The 13,297-nt window shown below is 43.7% G+C and overlaps 1 protein-coding gene across 3 annotated transcripts in view; it reads left to right on the top strand.

Annotated features, from left to right (window-relative positions):
* The first annotated feature begins 320 nt into the window (after positions 1-320).
* phf8 (PHD finger protein 8) overlaps positions 321-13,297 on the top strand; it is a 51,633-nt gene continuing 38,656 nt past the window's right edge. For 2 of the 3 annotated variants that reach the window (XM_041179584.1, XM_041179583.1), the window contains exon 1: positions 321-596. In XM_041179584.1, coding sequence (XP_041035518.1) covers positions 454-596 — 143 coding nt within the window. In that variant the 5' untranslated portion in view covers positions 321-453. The remainder of the gene's footprint in view (positions 597-13,297) is intronic. The other variant, XM_041179585.1, reaches the window with a different exon arrangement.

Here is a 13,297-nt window from a genome sequence, read left to right as displayed (position 1 = left end):
AACAAAAAGTGAGAAGGGGCGCCGCCGGGTATCGTGGAAAGTGCGGGCCGGGATTGGAAGTCTCCGCCGCTTCCGCGAAAGTGCGAATGGGAACGGAGCGATTTCAGTTATAGCTCCATCAAAATTAATAATTCTGGGGGTGAATATTCTCGGGGTATTATTCTGATGGCGGCGGTGGAGCGAGGGATGCGGAGTTCTTTGAATAAGGGGTGAGAGGGTGACAGGTCGGCGCTGTGGAAAGTGCGGCCCGGGGATGGATGGGTGGATTAGGAGCCTCCGCCGCTGCGACGAAAGTGCGAATGGGAACGGAGCGATTTAACTTTTAACTTTATGGAAATGAATAAGTTCTGGCTGAATATTCCCGGGGTTTTATTCTGATTTCGGCGGGCTCGGGTGTTCCTTTAACGGAGAGCGACAGAGCGGGTGGCCCCCCCCCCCGCCGGGCTCAGTGGAATGTGCGGACTGGAGCCCGGTGCTCGGCCCCTGGCCCCCGGGACAATGGCGTCGGTGCCGGTTTACTGCCTCTGCCGGTTACCGTACGATGTGACCCGCTTCATGATCGAGTGCGATGTGTGTCAGGACTGGTTCCACGGCAGGTGAGCGAGGGGAGGCCTCGGGCTTCAGGGCTGTGTGGAGGGAGAGGGGATTGTTGACAGAGCGAGGGGGGCGGGTCCCCTGGGCCTGGGAAATAAATAAACCTCCTGCCCCCATACATAATAAACCCCACAAATAACAAACCTCCTGCCCCCATAAATAATAAACCCCACAAATAATAAACCTCCTGCCCCCACAAATAATAAACCCCACAAATAGTAAACCTCCTGCCCCCACAAATAATAAACCTCACAAATAATAAACCTCCTGCCCCCCTAAATAATAAACCCCACAAATAATAAACGTCCTGCCCCCATACATAATAAATCCGCACAAATAATAAACCTCCTGCCCCCATACATAATAAACCCCACAAATAATAAACCTGCGCCCATAAATAATAAACCTCCTGCCCCCATACATAATAAACCCCATAAATAATAAACCTCCTGCCCCCATACATAATAAACCTCACAAATAATAAACCTCCTGCCACCATACATAATAAATCCGCACAAATAATAAACCTCCTGCCCCCATACATAATAAACCCCACAAATAATAAACCTGCCCCCATAAATAATAAACCTCCTGCCCCCATACATAATAAACTTCCTGCCCCCATAAATAATAAACCCCATAAATAATAAACCTCCTGCCCCCATACATAATAAACCTCACAAATAATAAACCTCCTGCCACCATACATAATAAATCCGCACAAATAATAAACCTCCTGCCCCCATACATAATAAACCCCACAAATAATAAACCTGCGCCCATAAATAATAAACCTCCTGCCCCCATACATAATAAACCCCATAAATAATAAACCTCCTGCCCCCATACATAATAAACCTCACAAATAATAAACCTCCTGCCCCCATACATAATAAATCCGCACAAATAATAAACCTCCTGCCCCCATACATAATAAACCCCACAAATAATAAACCTGCGCCCATAAATAATAAACCTCCTGCCCCCATACATAATAAACCCCATAAATAATAAACCTCCTGCCCCCATACATAATAAACCTCACAAATAATAAACCTCCTGCCCCCATAAATAATAAACCCCACAAATAATAAACCTCCTGCCCCCATACATAATAAACCCCACAAATAATAAACCTGCCCCCATAAATAATAAACCTCCTGCCCCCATACATAATAAACTTCCTGCCCCCATAAATAATAAACCCCACAAATAATAAACCTCCTGCCCCCATACATAATAAACCCCACAAATAACAAACCTCCTGCCCCCATAAATAATAAACCCCCACAAATAATAAACCTCCTGCCCCCATACATAATAAACCTCACAAATAATAAACCTCCTGCCTCCATAAATAATAAACACCACAAATAATAAACCTCCTGCCCCCATAAATAATAAACCCCAAAAATAATAAACCTCCTGCCCCCATACATAATAAACCCCACAAATAATAAACCTCCTGCCCCCATACATAATAAACCTCACAAATAATAAACCTCCTGCCCCCATAAATAATAAACCCCACAAATAATAAACCTCCTGCCCCCATACATAATAAACCCCACAAATAATAAACCTGACCCCATAAATAATAAACCTCCTGCCCCCATACATAATAAACTTCCTGCCCCCATAAATAATAAACCCCACAAATAATAAACCTCCTGTCCCCATACATAATAAACCCCACAAATAACAAACCTCCTGCCCCCATAAATAATAAACCCCCACAAATAATAAACCTCCTGCCCCCATACATAATAAACCTCACAAATAATAAACCTCCTGCCTCCATAAATAATAAACACCACAAATAATAAACCTCCTGCCCCCATAAATAATAAACCCCAAAAATAATAAACCTCCTGCCCCCATACATAATAAACCCCACAAATAATAAACCTCCTGCCCCCATACATAATAAACCTCACAAATAATAAACCTCCTGCCCCCATAAATAATAAACCCCACAAATAATAAACCTCCTGCCCCCATACATAATAAACCCCACAAATAATAAACCTGCCCCCATAAATAATAAACCTCCTGCCCCCATACATAATAAACTTCCTGCCCCCATAAATAATAAACCCCACAAATAATAAACCTCCTGCCCCCATACATAATAAACCCCACAAATAATAAACCTCCTGCCCCCATACATAATAAACCTCACAAATAATAAACCTCCTGCCCCATAATTAATAAACCCCACAAATAATAAAAATCCTGCCCCCATACATAATAAACCCCACAAATAATAAACCTGCCCCCATAAATAATAAACCTCCTGCCCCCATACATAATAAACTTCCTGCCCCCATAAATAATAAACCCCACAAATAATAAACCTCCTGCCCCCATACATAATAAATCCCACAAATAACAAACCTCCTGCCCCCATAAATAATAAACCCCCACAAATAATAAACCTCCTGCCCCCATACATAATAAACCTCACAAATAATAAACCTCCTGCCTCCATAAATAATAAACACCACAAATAATAAACCTCCTGCCCCCATAAATAATAAACCCCACAAATAATAAACCTCCTGCCCCCATACATAACAAACCTCACAAATAATAAACCTCCTGCCTCCATAAATAATAAACACCACAAATAATAAACCTCCTGCCCCCATAAATAATAAACCCCAAAAATAATAAACCTCCTGCCCCCATACATAATAAACCCCACAAATAATAAACCTGCCCCCATAAATAATAAACCTCCTGCCCCCATACATAATAAACTTCCTGCCCCCATAAATAATAAACCCCACAAATAATAAACCTCCTGCCCTCATACATAATAAGCCCCACAAATAACAAACCTCCTGCCCCCATAAATAATAAACCCCCACAAATAATAAACCTCCTGCCCACATACATAATAAACCTCACAAATAATAAACCTCCTGCCCCCATAAATAATAAACACCACAAATAATAAACCTCCTGCCCCCATAAATAATAAACCCCACAAATAATAAACCTCCTGCCCCCATAAATAATAAACCTCCTGCCCCCATAAATAATAAACTTCCTGCCCCCATAAATAATAAACCCCACAAATAAACCTCCTGCCCCCGTACATAATAAACCCCACAAATAACAAACCTCCTACCCCCATAAATAATAAACCCCACAAATAATAAACCTCCTGCCCCCATACATAATAAACCCCACAAATAATAAACCTCCTGCCCCCATACATAATAAACCCCACAAATAATAAACCACCTGCCCCCATGAATAATAAACCCCACAAATAATAAACCTCCTGCCCCCATAAATAATAAACCCGACAAATAATAAACACCCTGCCCCCATAAATAATAAACCCCACAAATAATAAACCTCCTGCCCCCATAAATAATAAACCCCACAAATAATAAACCTCCTGCCCCCATAAATAATAAACCCCACAAATAATAAACCTCCTGTACCCATAAATAATAAACCCCCTGCCCCCATAAATAATAAACCCCACAAAGGATAAACCTCCTGCCCCCATAAATAATAAACCCCACAAATGATAAACCTCCTGCCCCCATAAATAATAAACCCCACAAATAGTAAACCTCCTGCCCCCATAAATAATAAACCCCACAAATAATAAACTCACTGTCCCCATAAATAATAAACCTACTGCCCCCATAAATAATAAACCTACTGCCCCCATAAATAATAAAACTCACAAATAATGAATCCCCTGCCCCCACATATAATAAACCCCACAAATAATAAACCTCCTGGCCCATAAATAATAAACCCCCACAAATAATAAATCCCCTGTCCCCATAAATAATAAACCCCACAAATGATAAACCTCCTGCCCCCGTAAATAATAAACCCCACAAACAATAAACCTCCTGCCCCCATAAATAATAAACCCCACAAACAATAAACCTCCTGCCCGCATAAATAATAAACCCTATAAATAATAAACCTCCTGCCCCCATAAATAATAAACCCCACAAATAATAAACCTCCTGCCCCCATACATAATAAACACCACAAATAATAAACTACCTGCCCCCATAAATAATAATCCCCACAAATAATAAACCTCCTGCCCCCATAAATAATAAACCTCACAAATAATAAACCTCCTGTCCCCATAAATAATAAACCCCACAAATAATAAACCTCCTGCCCCTATAAATAATAAATTCACAAATAATAAACCTCCTGCCCCCATAAATAATAAACCCCACAAATAATAAACCCCCTGCCCCCACAAGTAATAAACTTTCTGCCCCCATAAATAATAAACCCCTCAAATAATAAACCTCCTGTCCCCATAAATAATAAACCCCACAAATAATAAACCTCCTGCCCCCATAAATAATAAACCCCACCAGTAATAAACCCCCTGCCCCCACAAATAATAAACCTCATGCCCCCATAAATAATAACCCCCTCAAATAATAAACCTCCTGCCCCCATAAATAATAAGCCCCACAAATAATAAACCTCCTGCCCCCATAAATAATGAACCCCACAAATAATAAACCTCCTGCCCCCATAAATAATAAACCCCACAAATAATAAACCTCCTGCCCCCATAAATAATAAACCCCACAAATAATAAACCTCCTGCCCCTATAAATAATAAACCCCACAAATAATAAACCTCCTGCCCCCATAAATAATAAACCCCACAAATAATAAACTCCCTGTCCCCATAAATAATAAACCTACTGCCCCCATAAATAATAAACCTACTGCCCCCATAAATAATAAACCTCACAAATAATGAATCCCCTGCCCCCACAAATAATAAACCCCACAAATAATAAACCTCCTGGCCCATAAATAATAAACCCCCACAAATAATAAATCCCCTGTCCCCATAAATAATAAACCCCACAAATGATAAACCTCCTGCCCCCATAAATAATAAACCCCACAAATGATAAACCTCCTGCCCCCATAAATAATAAACCCCACAAATAATAAACCTCCTGCCCCCATAAATAATAAACCCCACAAATGATAAACCTCCTGCCCCCATAAATAATAAACCCCACAAATAATAAACCTCCTGCCCCCATAAATAATAAACCCCACAAATAATAAACCTACTGTCCCATCAATAATAAACCCCACAAATAATAAACCTCCTGCCCCCATAAATAATAAACCCCACAAATAATAAACTCCCTGTCCCCATAAATAATAAAACTACTGCCCCCATAAATAATAAACCTACTGCCCCCATAAATAATAAACCTCACAAATAATGAATCCCCTGCTCCCACAAATATTAAACCGCCTGGCCCATAAATAATAAACCCCCACAAATAATAATTCCCCTGTCCCCATAAATAATAAACCCCACAAATGATAAACCTCCTGCCCCCATAAATAATAAACCCCACAAATGATAAACCTCCTGCCCCCATAAATAATAAACCCCACAAATAATAAACCTCCTGTCCCCATAAATAATAAACCCCACCGAACAATAAACCTCCTGCCCGCATAAATAATAAACCTCCTGCCCCCATAAATAATAAACCTCTTGCCCCCATAAATAATAAACCCCACCAGTAATAAACCCCCTGCCCCCACAAATAATAAACCTCCTGCCCCCATAAATAATAAACCCCTCAAATAATAAACCTCCTGCCCCCATAAATAATAAACCCCACAAATAATAAACCTCCTGCCCCCATAAATAATAAACCCCTCAAATAATAAGCCTCCTGTCCCCATACATAATAAACCCCACAAATAATAAACCTCCTGCCCCCATAAATAATAAACCCCACAAATAATAAACCTCCTGCCCCCACCAATAATAAACCTCACCCCATAAATAATAAACCCCACAAATAATAAACCTCCTGCCCCCACAAATAATAAACCTCCTGCCCCCAAAAATAATAAACCCCACAAATAATAAACCTCCTGCCCCCACCAATAATAAACCTCTCACCCCATAAATAATAAACCAATAAATAATAAACCCCTCACCCCATAAATAACAAACCCCTTGACCCACAAAAACTAAACCCCTCACCCCATAAATAATAAATACCCTCCCCCATAAATATTAAATCCACAAATAATAAACCCCTCACTCCATAAATAATAAATCCCCTCACCCATAAATTATAAACCCTAAAATAATAAACCCCCTCCCCCCAAAATAATAAACTGCATAAATAATAAACCCATAAAAAATAAACCCCTCCCCCCAAAATAATAAACTGCATTAATAATAAACCCCCACCCCCCCATAAATAATAAACTCAAAATAATAAACCCATAAATAACTCCTCCCCAATAAATAATAAACCATAAACAATAAATCCTTGTCCCCAATAAATAATAAACTCAAAATAATAAACCCCTCAGCCCCCATAAATAATACACCCATAAATAACTCCCTCCCCAATAACTAATAAACCATAAAATAATAAACCCCCCCAATAAATAATAAATCCTAAAATAATAAACCCTCTCCCCCAATAAATAATAAATCCTAAAATAAACCCCATAAATTAAACCCCCTCCCCAATGAGTAATCAACCCCATAAATAATAAACCCCATAAATAAATCCCCTCCCCCCAACAAATAATAAACCCCATAAATGGTAAACCCTAAAATAAATGCCATAAATAATAAACCCCCTCCCCAATGAATAATAAATCCCATAACTGATAAACCCTAAAATAAGAGCACCATAAATAATAAAGCCCCTCCCCCAATGAATAATAAACCCCATAAATAATAAACTCCCTCCCCCAACAAACCCCATAAATAATAAATCCTAAAATATACCCCATACCTCATAATAAACATGATAAATAATAACCTCTACCCCAAAAATAATAAACCCCATAACTAATAAACCCCCTCCCCAATAAATAGTAAACATCATAAATAATAAACCCTAATAATAAACCCGACCCCGAATAAATAATAAACCCCATCCCAAATAAATTATAAACCCCATCCTGAATAAATAATAAACCCTAAAACAAACCCCATAAATAATAAACCACCTTCTCAATAAATAATAAACCCATAAATGATAAACCCTAAAATAAATCCCATAAATAATAAACCCCCTCCCCCAATGAATAATAAACCCCATAAATAATAAATCCCATAACTAATAAAACCCTTACCCCAATAAGTAATAAACCCGAAAAATGATAAGCCCTAAAACAAACCCAGTAAATAATAAACCCGAAAAATAGTAAACACCCTCCCCCAATAAATATTAAACCCCATAAATAATAAACCCTAAAATAAACCTGATAAATAGTAAACCCCCTCCCCCGATAAATACAAAACCCCATAAATAATAAACCCCCTCCCCCAACAAACCCCATAAATAATAAACCCCCTCCCCCAACAAACCCCATAAATAATAAACCCCCTCCCTCAACTAACCCCATAAATAATAAACCCCCTCCCCCAACAAACCCCATAAATAATAAACCCCCTCCCCCCAACAAACCCCATAAATAATAAACCCCCTCCCCTCAACAAATCCCATAAATAATAAACCCCCTCCTCCCAACAAACCCCAGGAATAATTAAACCCCTCCTCCCAACAAACCTCATAAATAATAACACCCTCCACCAAAACCCCATTAATAATAAATTCCATAAATACGAAACAGAGAAGGGAGAGGGAGAACCCTCCTGGGCCTGCGAAATAAATAAACCTGCACAACCCCAAATACACCTAAACCCCTCATAAATACACCATAAACAACGTACACCTAAATAAACCCTACATAAATAATAAAGACTTAATTAACCTGCACCCCCATAAATAAACCTACAGCCCCCATAAATAGTCCCCATAATAAACTCCCATCCCCAAAAAACAGTTAACTATAGGCCAGCTCGTTTAACATCTGTCATTGGGAAAGTACTGGAGTTTATTATAAAGGATGTAACAGCAGAGCATTTAGAAACACATAATATAATCAAGCAGTCAGCATGGCTTCATGAAGGAGAAATCATATCTGACAAGTTTATTAGAATTCTTTGAGGAGGTAACAAGCAGGATAGATAAAGGGGAACCAGTGGATGTAATATATTTGGATTTCCAAAAGGCATTCGATAAGGTACCGCACATAAAGCTACTTAATAAGATAAGAGCCCATGGTGTTGGATAGAGGATTGGCTAATTAATAGAAGACAGAAAGTTGGGATAAGAGGGGCATTTTCGAGATGGCAACCTGTAACTAGTGGAGTGCCACAGGGATCAGTGCTGGAGCCACAATTATTTACAATATATATTAATGACTTGGATGAGGGAAGTGAATGTACTATTGGCAAGTTTGTGGATGACACAAAAATAAGTGGGAAGGCAAGTGTTGAGGATGACACAAAGAGTCTACAGAGGGATATAGACAGGTTAAGTGAGTGGGCAAAAACTTGGCAGATGGAATATAATGTGGGAAAATGTGAGGTTATGCACTTTGGCAGGAAGGATAGAGGAGCTGAATATTGTTTAAACAATTTGGGGGTCCTTGTGCATGAATCACAAAATGCTAACATACAAGTTCAACAGGTAATAGGGAAGGCAAATGGAATGTTGGCCTTTATTCCAAAGGGAATGGTGTAAAAAAAGAAGGGAAGTCTTGCTAAAACTATACAAGGCGCTAGTTAGACCACCCCTAGAATACGGTGAACAGTTTTGGTTTCCTTATCTGAGGAAAGATATACTGGCATTGGAGGCAGCCCAGAGAAGGTTCACTAGGTTGATCCCGGGTATGGAGGGATTTTCTTATGAGGAGAGGTTGAGTTGGTTGGGCCTGTATTCATTGGAGTTTAGAAGAATGAGAGATGACCTTATTGAAACATTTAAGATTCTTAGGGGGCTTGACAGGGTAAATGCTGAGAGGTTGTTTCCCCTTGTGGGAGAGTCTAGGACCAGAGGGCATAATCTCAGAGTAAGGGGGTGCCCATTTAAGACACAGATGAGGGGGAATTTCTTCTTTCTGAGGGTAGTGAATTTGTGGAATTCTTTAACGCAGAGGACTGTAGAGGCTGGGTCGTTGAGTATATTCAAGGCTGAGATAGACATGTTTTTAATCAGTAAGGGAATCAAGGGTTATGGGGAAAAGGCAGGAAAGTGGAGCTAAGGATTATTAGATCAGTCATGATCTCATTGAATGGTGGAGCAGACTTGATGGGCTGAACGGCCTACATCTGCTCCTACGTCTTATGGCCTAAATAAACCCTGTAATAAACCCCAACCCCCATAAATAAACCCACTGCCCCATAATAAACCCACACCTCCATAAATAAACCCACACCCCATAATAAACCCTCACCCCCATAAATAAACCCACACCCATAATAAACCACATCCCCATAAATAAACCCCTTAATAAGCTGCCAAAACAAATCCCCTCCCCAAAATAAACCCTCCCCCCCCCACCCCCCCCACCCAAATTAAACCACCTCACTCAAAATAAACCCCCTCCCCGTGAGGCTAGTGAATGTGTGTGGAGGTGACTGCGGGACTGTGTTCCCGGGTGGAACAGGGCAGGATTGACTGGGGGTTTGTGTCTGGTTCGATACAGAAGGCTTCCTAGTTTTCCAGGGTGGGTTCCCGCTGGGCTGAGATAGTCCAGCCACAGACGAGCCATTTGGGGGTGTGAGCTGTGCAGAGTTGGGGAGTATGGTTTCTGGTTCTGGGCTACCCTTGTACTGAATACAAGCAGGGAAAGACACACAAGGCAATATGGTACGTGCGCAGGCTGTACAGGAGCAGAGTGGACAGAGTTGCCTTGTGTATACTGTGCCGGAATATCCAGAGCCTTCTCTTTGACAATTTTGCAGACTTATTACAAATGTGATAACTGAATTAAGAACAACGCCTTTAAAGAGATTCATAGAGTTGTATAAATACTGGTTTTTTTTATTCGTTCATGGGATGTGGGCATCGCTGGCTAGGCCGGCATTTATTTGCCCATCCCTAATTGCCGCTTTAGAAGGTGGTGGTGAGCTGCCATTTTGAAGCGCTGCACCCCGTGTGGTGTAGGTACACCCACAGTGCTGTTGGGAGGGAGTTCCTGGATTTTGACCCATTGACAGTGAAGGAAATATTTCCAAGTCAGGATGGTGAGTGGCTCGTAGGAGGAACTTGCAGGCGGTGGTGTTCCCATGTGCCTGTTGCCCTTGTCCTTCTAGATGGTAGAGGTGGTGTGTTTGGAAGGTGCGATCGGAGGAGCCTTGGTGAGCTGCTGCAGTGCATCTTGTAGATGGCACACACACTGCTGCCCCTGTGCGTCGCTGTTGGAGGGAGTAAATGTTGAAGGTGGTGGATGGGGGTGCCAATCAAGGGGGCCGCTTTGCCCTGCATAGTGTCAAGCTTCTTGAGTGTTGTTGGAGCTGCACTCATCCAGACAAGCAGAGAGTATTCCATCCACTCCTGAATTGTGCCCTGTAGCTGGTGGACAGGTAGGACGTGAGTTACTCATTGCAGGGTTCCGAGCCTCTGACCTGCACTTGTAGCCACAGTATTTATATGGCTAGGATGTGGATGTGTGTCTTGGCATAAGGTTAAACAAGATCAATGACTGTTCACATTCATGCTGTAGAGAGTTCACATTGGGTTGCTCGGGGTCGTACATAGTTCACATTGGGTTGCTCGGGGTCGTACATAGTTCACATTGGATTGGACGGGGTCGTACAGAGTTGATGTTGGGTTGGACGGGGTCGTACAGAGGTGGCGTTGGGTTGGACGGGGTCGTACAGAGGTGGCGTTGGGTTAGACAGGGTCGTACAGAGGTGGCGTTGGGTTGGACAGGGTCGTACAGAGGTGGCATTGGGTTAGACAGGGTCGTACAGAGGTGGCGTTGGGTTGGACAGGGTCGTACAGAGGTGGCATTGGGTTAGACAGGGTCGTACAGAGGTGGCGTTGGGTTGGACAGGGGTCGTACAGAGCTGGCGTTGGGTTGGACGGGGTCGTACAGAGCTGGCGTTGGGTTGGACGGGGTCGTACAGAGCTGGGGTTGGGTTGGACGGAGTCGTGCAGAGCTGACGTTGGCTTGGACGGGGTCGTGCAGAGCTGACGTTGGCTTGGACGGGGTCGTGCAGAGTTGACGTTGGCTTGGACGGGGTCGTGCAGAGTTGACGTTGGCTTGGACGGGGTCGTACAGAGCTGGCGTTGGGTTGGACGGGGTCGTGCAGAGCTGATGTTGGGTTGGACGGAGTCGTGCAGAGCTGTCGTTGGCTTGGACGGAGTCGTGCAGAGCTGTCGTTGGCTTGGACGGAGTCGTGCAGAGCTGTCGTTGGCTTGGACGGAGTCGTGCAGAGCTGTCGTTGGCTTGGACGGAGTCGTGCAGAGCTGTCGTTGGCTTGGACGGAGTCGTGCAGAGCTGTCGTTGGCTTGGACGGAGTCGTGCAGAGCTGTCGTTGGCTTGGACGGAGTCGTGCAGAGCTGTCGTTGGCTTGGACGGAGTCGTGCAGAGCTGTCGTTGGCTTGGACGGAGTCGTGCAGAGCTGTCGTTGGCTTGGACGGAGTCGTGCAGAGCTGTCGTTGGCTTGGACGGAGTCGTGCAGGGCTGTCGTTGGCTTGGACGGAGTCGTGCAGAGCTGATGTTGGCTTGGACGGGGTCGTACGGTGCTGGTGTTGGCTTGGACAGGGTCGTACAGAGCTGGCGATGGCTTGGACGGGGTGGTGCAGAATTGGTGTTGGGTTGGACGGAATCGTACAGAGTTGCTGTTGGGTTGGACGGGGTAATGCAGAGCTGGCGTTGGCTTGGACGGTGTGGTGCAGAGTTGGCGTTGTCTTGGAGGGGGTGGTGCAGAGTTGGCGTTGGCTTGGACAGGGTTGTGCAGAGTTGACTTTGGGTTGGACGGGGTCGTACAGAGCTGGCTTTGGGTTGGACGGAGTCGTACATAGTTCACATTGGGTTGGACGGAGTCATGTAGAGTTGACGTTTGGTTGAATGGGGTCGTGCAAAGCTGGCGTTGGGTTGAACAGGGTCGTGCAGAGCTGACATTGGCTTGGACGGGGTTGTGCAGAGCTGTCGTTGGCTTGGACGGAGTCATACAGAGCTGATGTTGGCTTGGACGGGGTCGTACGGAGCTGGTGTTGGCTTGGACAGGGTCGTACAGAGCTGTTGATGGCTTGGACGGGGTGGTGCAGAGTTGGTGTTGGGTTGGACGGAGTCGTACAGAGTTGGTGCTGGGTTGGACAGAGTCGTACAGAGTTGGTGTTGGGTTGGACGGGGTCGTGCAGAGCTGGCATTGGGTTGGACGGGGTGGTGCAGAGTTGGCATTGGCTTGGACGGGGTGGTGCAGAGTTGGTGTTGGGTTGGACGGGGTGGTGCAGAGCTGGCGTTGGCTTGGACGGAGTCGTGCAGAGCTGACGATGGCTTGGACAGGGTGGTGCAGAGCTGGCGTTGGCTTGGACGGGGTGGTGCAGAGCTGGCGTTGGCTTGGACGGGGTGGTGCAGAGCTGGCGTTGGCTTGGACGGGGTCGTGCAGAGCTGGCGTTGGGTTGGACGGTGTCGTGCAGGTTTGGTGCTGGGTTGGATGGCAAGCCACTATCTCACTGAGAGAGAGGGACTGAGAGACACCCGTCAGTGTACACATATCACCCTGAGAGAGAGAGAGAGAAACTGGGAGTCACCAGTCAGTGTACAGATATCTCCCTGAGAGAGAGGGGACTGAGAGACACCAGTCAGTGTACAGATATCT

Source organism: Carcharodon carcharias, chromosome 35 (genome assembly GCF_017639515.1).
Source record: "Carcharodon carcharias isolate sCarCar2 chromosome 35, sCarCar2.pri, whole genome shotgun sequence".
In the NCBI taxonomy this organism is placed as follows: domain Eukaryota; kingdom Metazoa; phylum Chordata; class Chondrichthyes; order Lamniformes; family Lamnidae; genus Carcharodon; species Carcharodon carcharias.
This window is presented reverse-complemented; position numbering and strand designations above follow the sequence as displayed.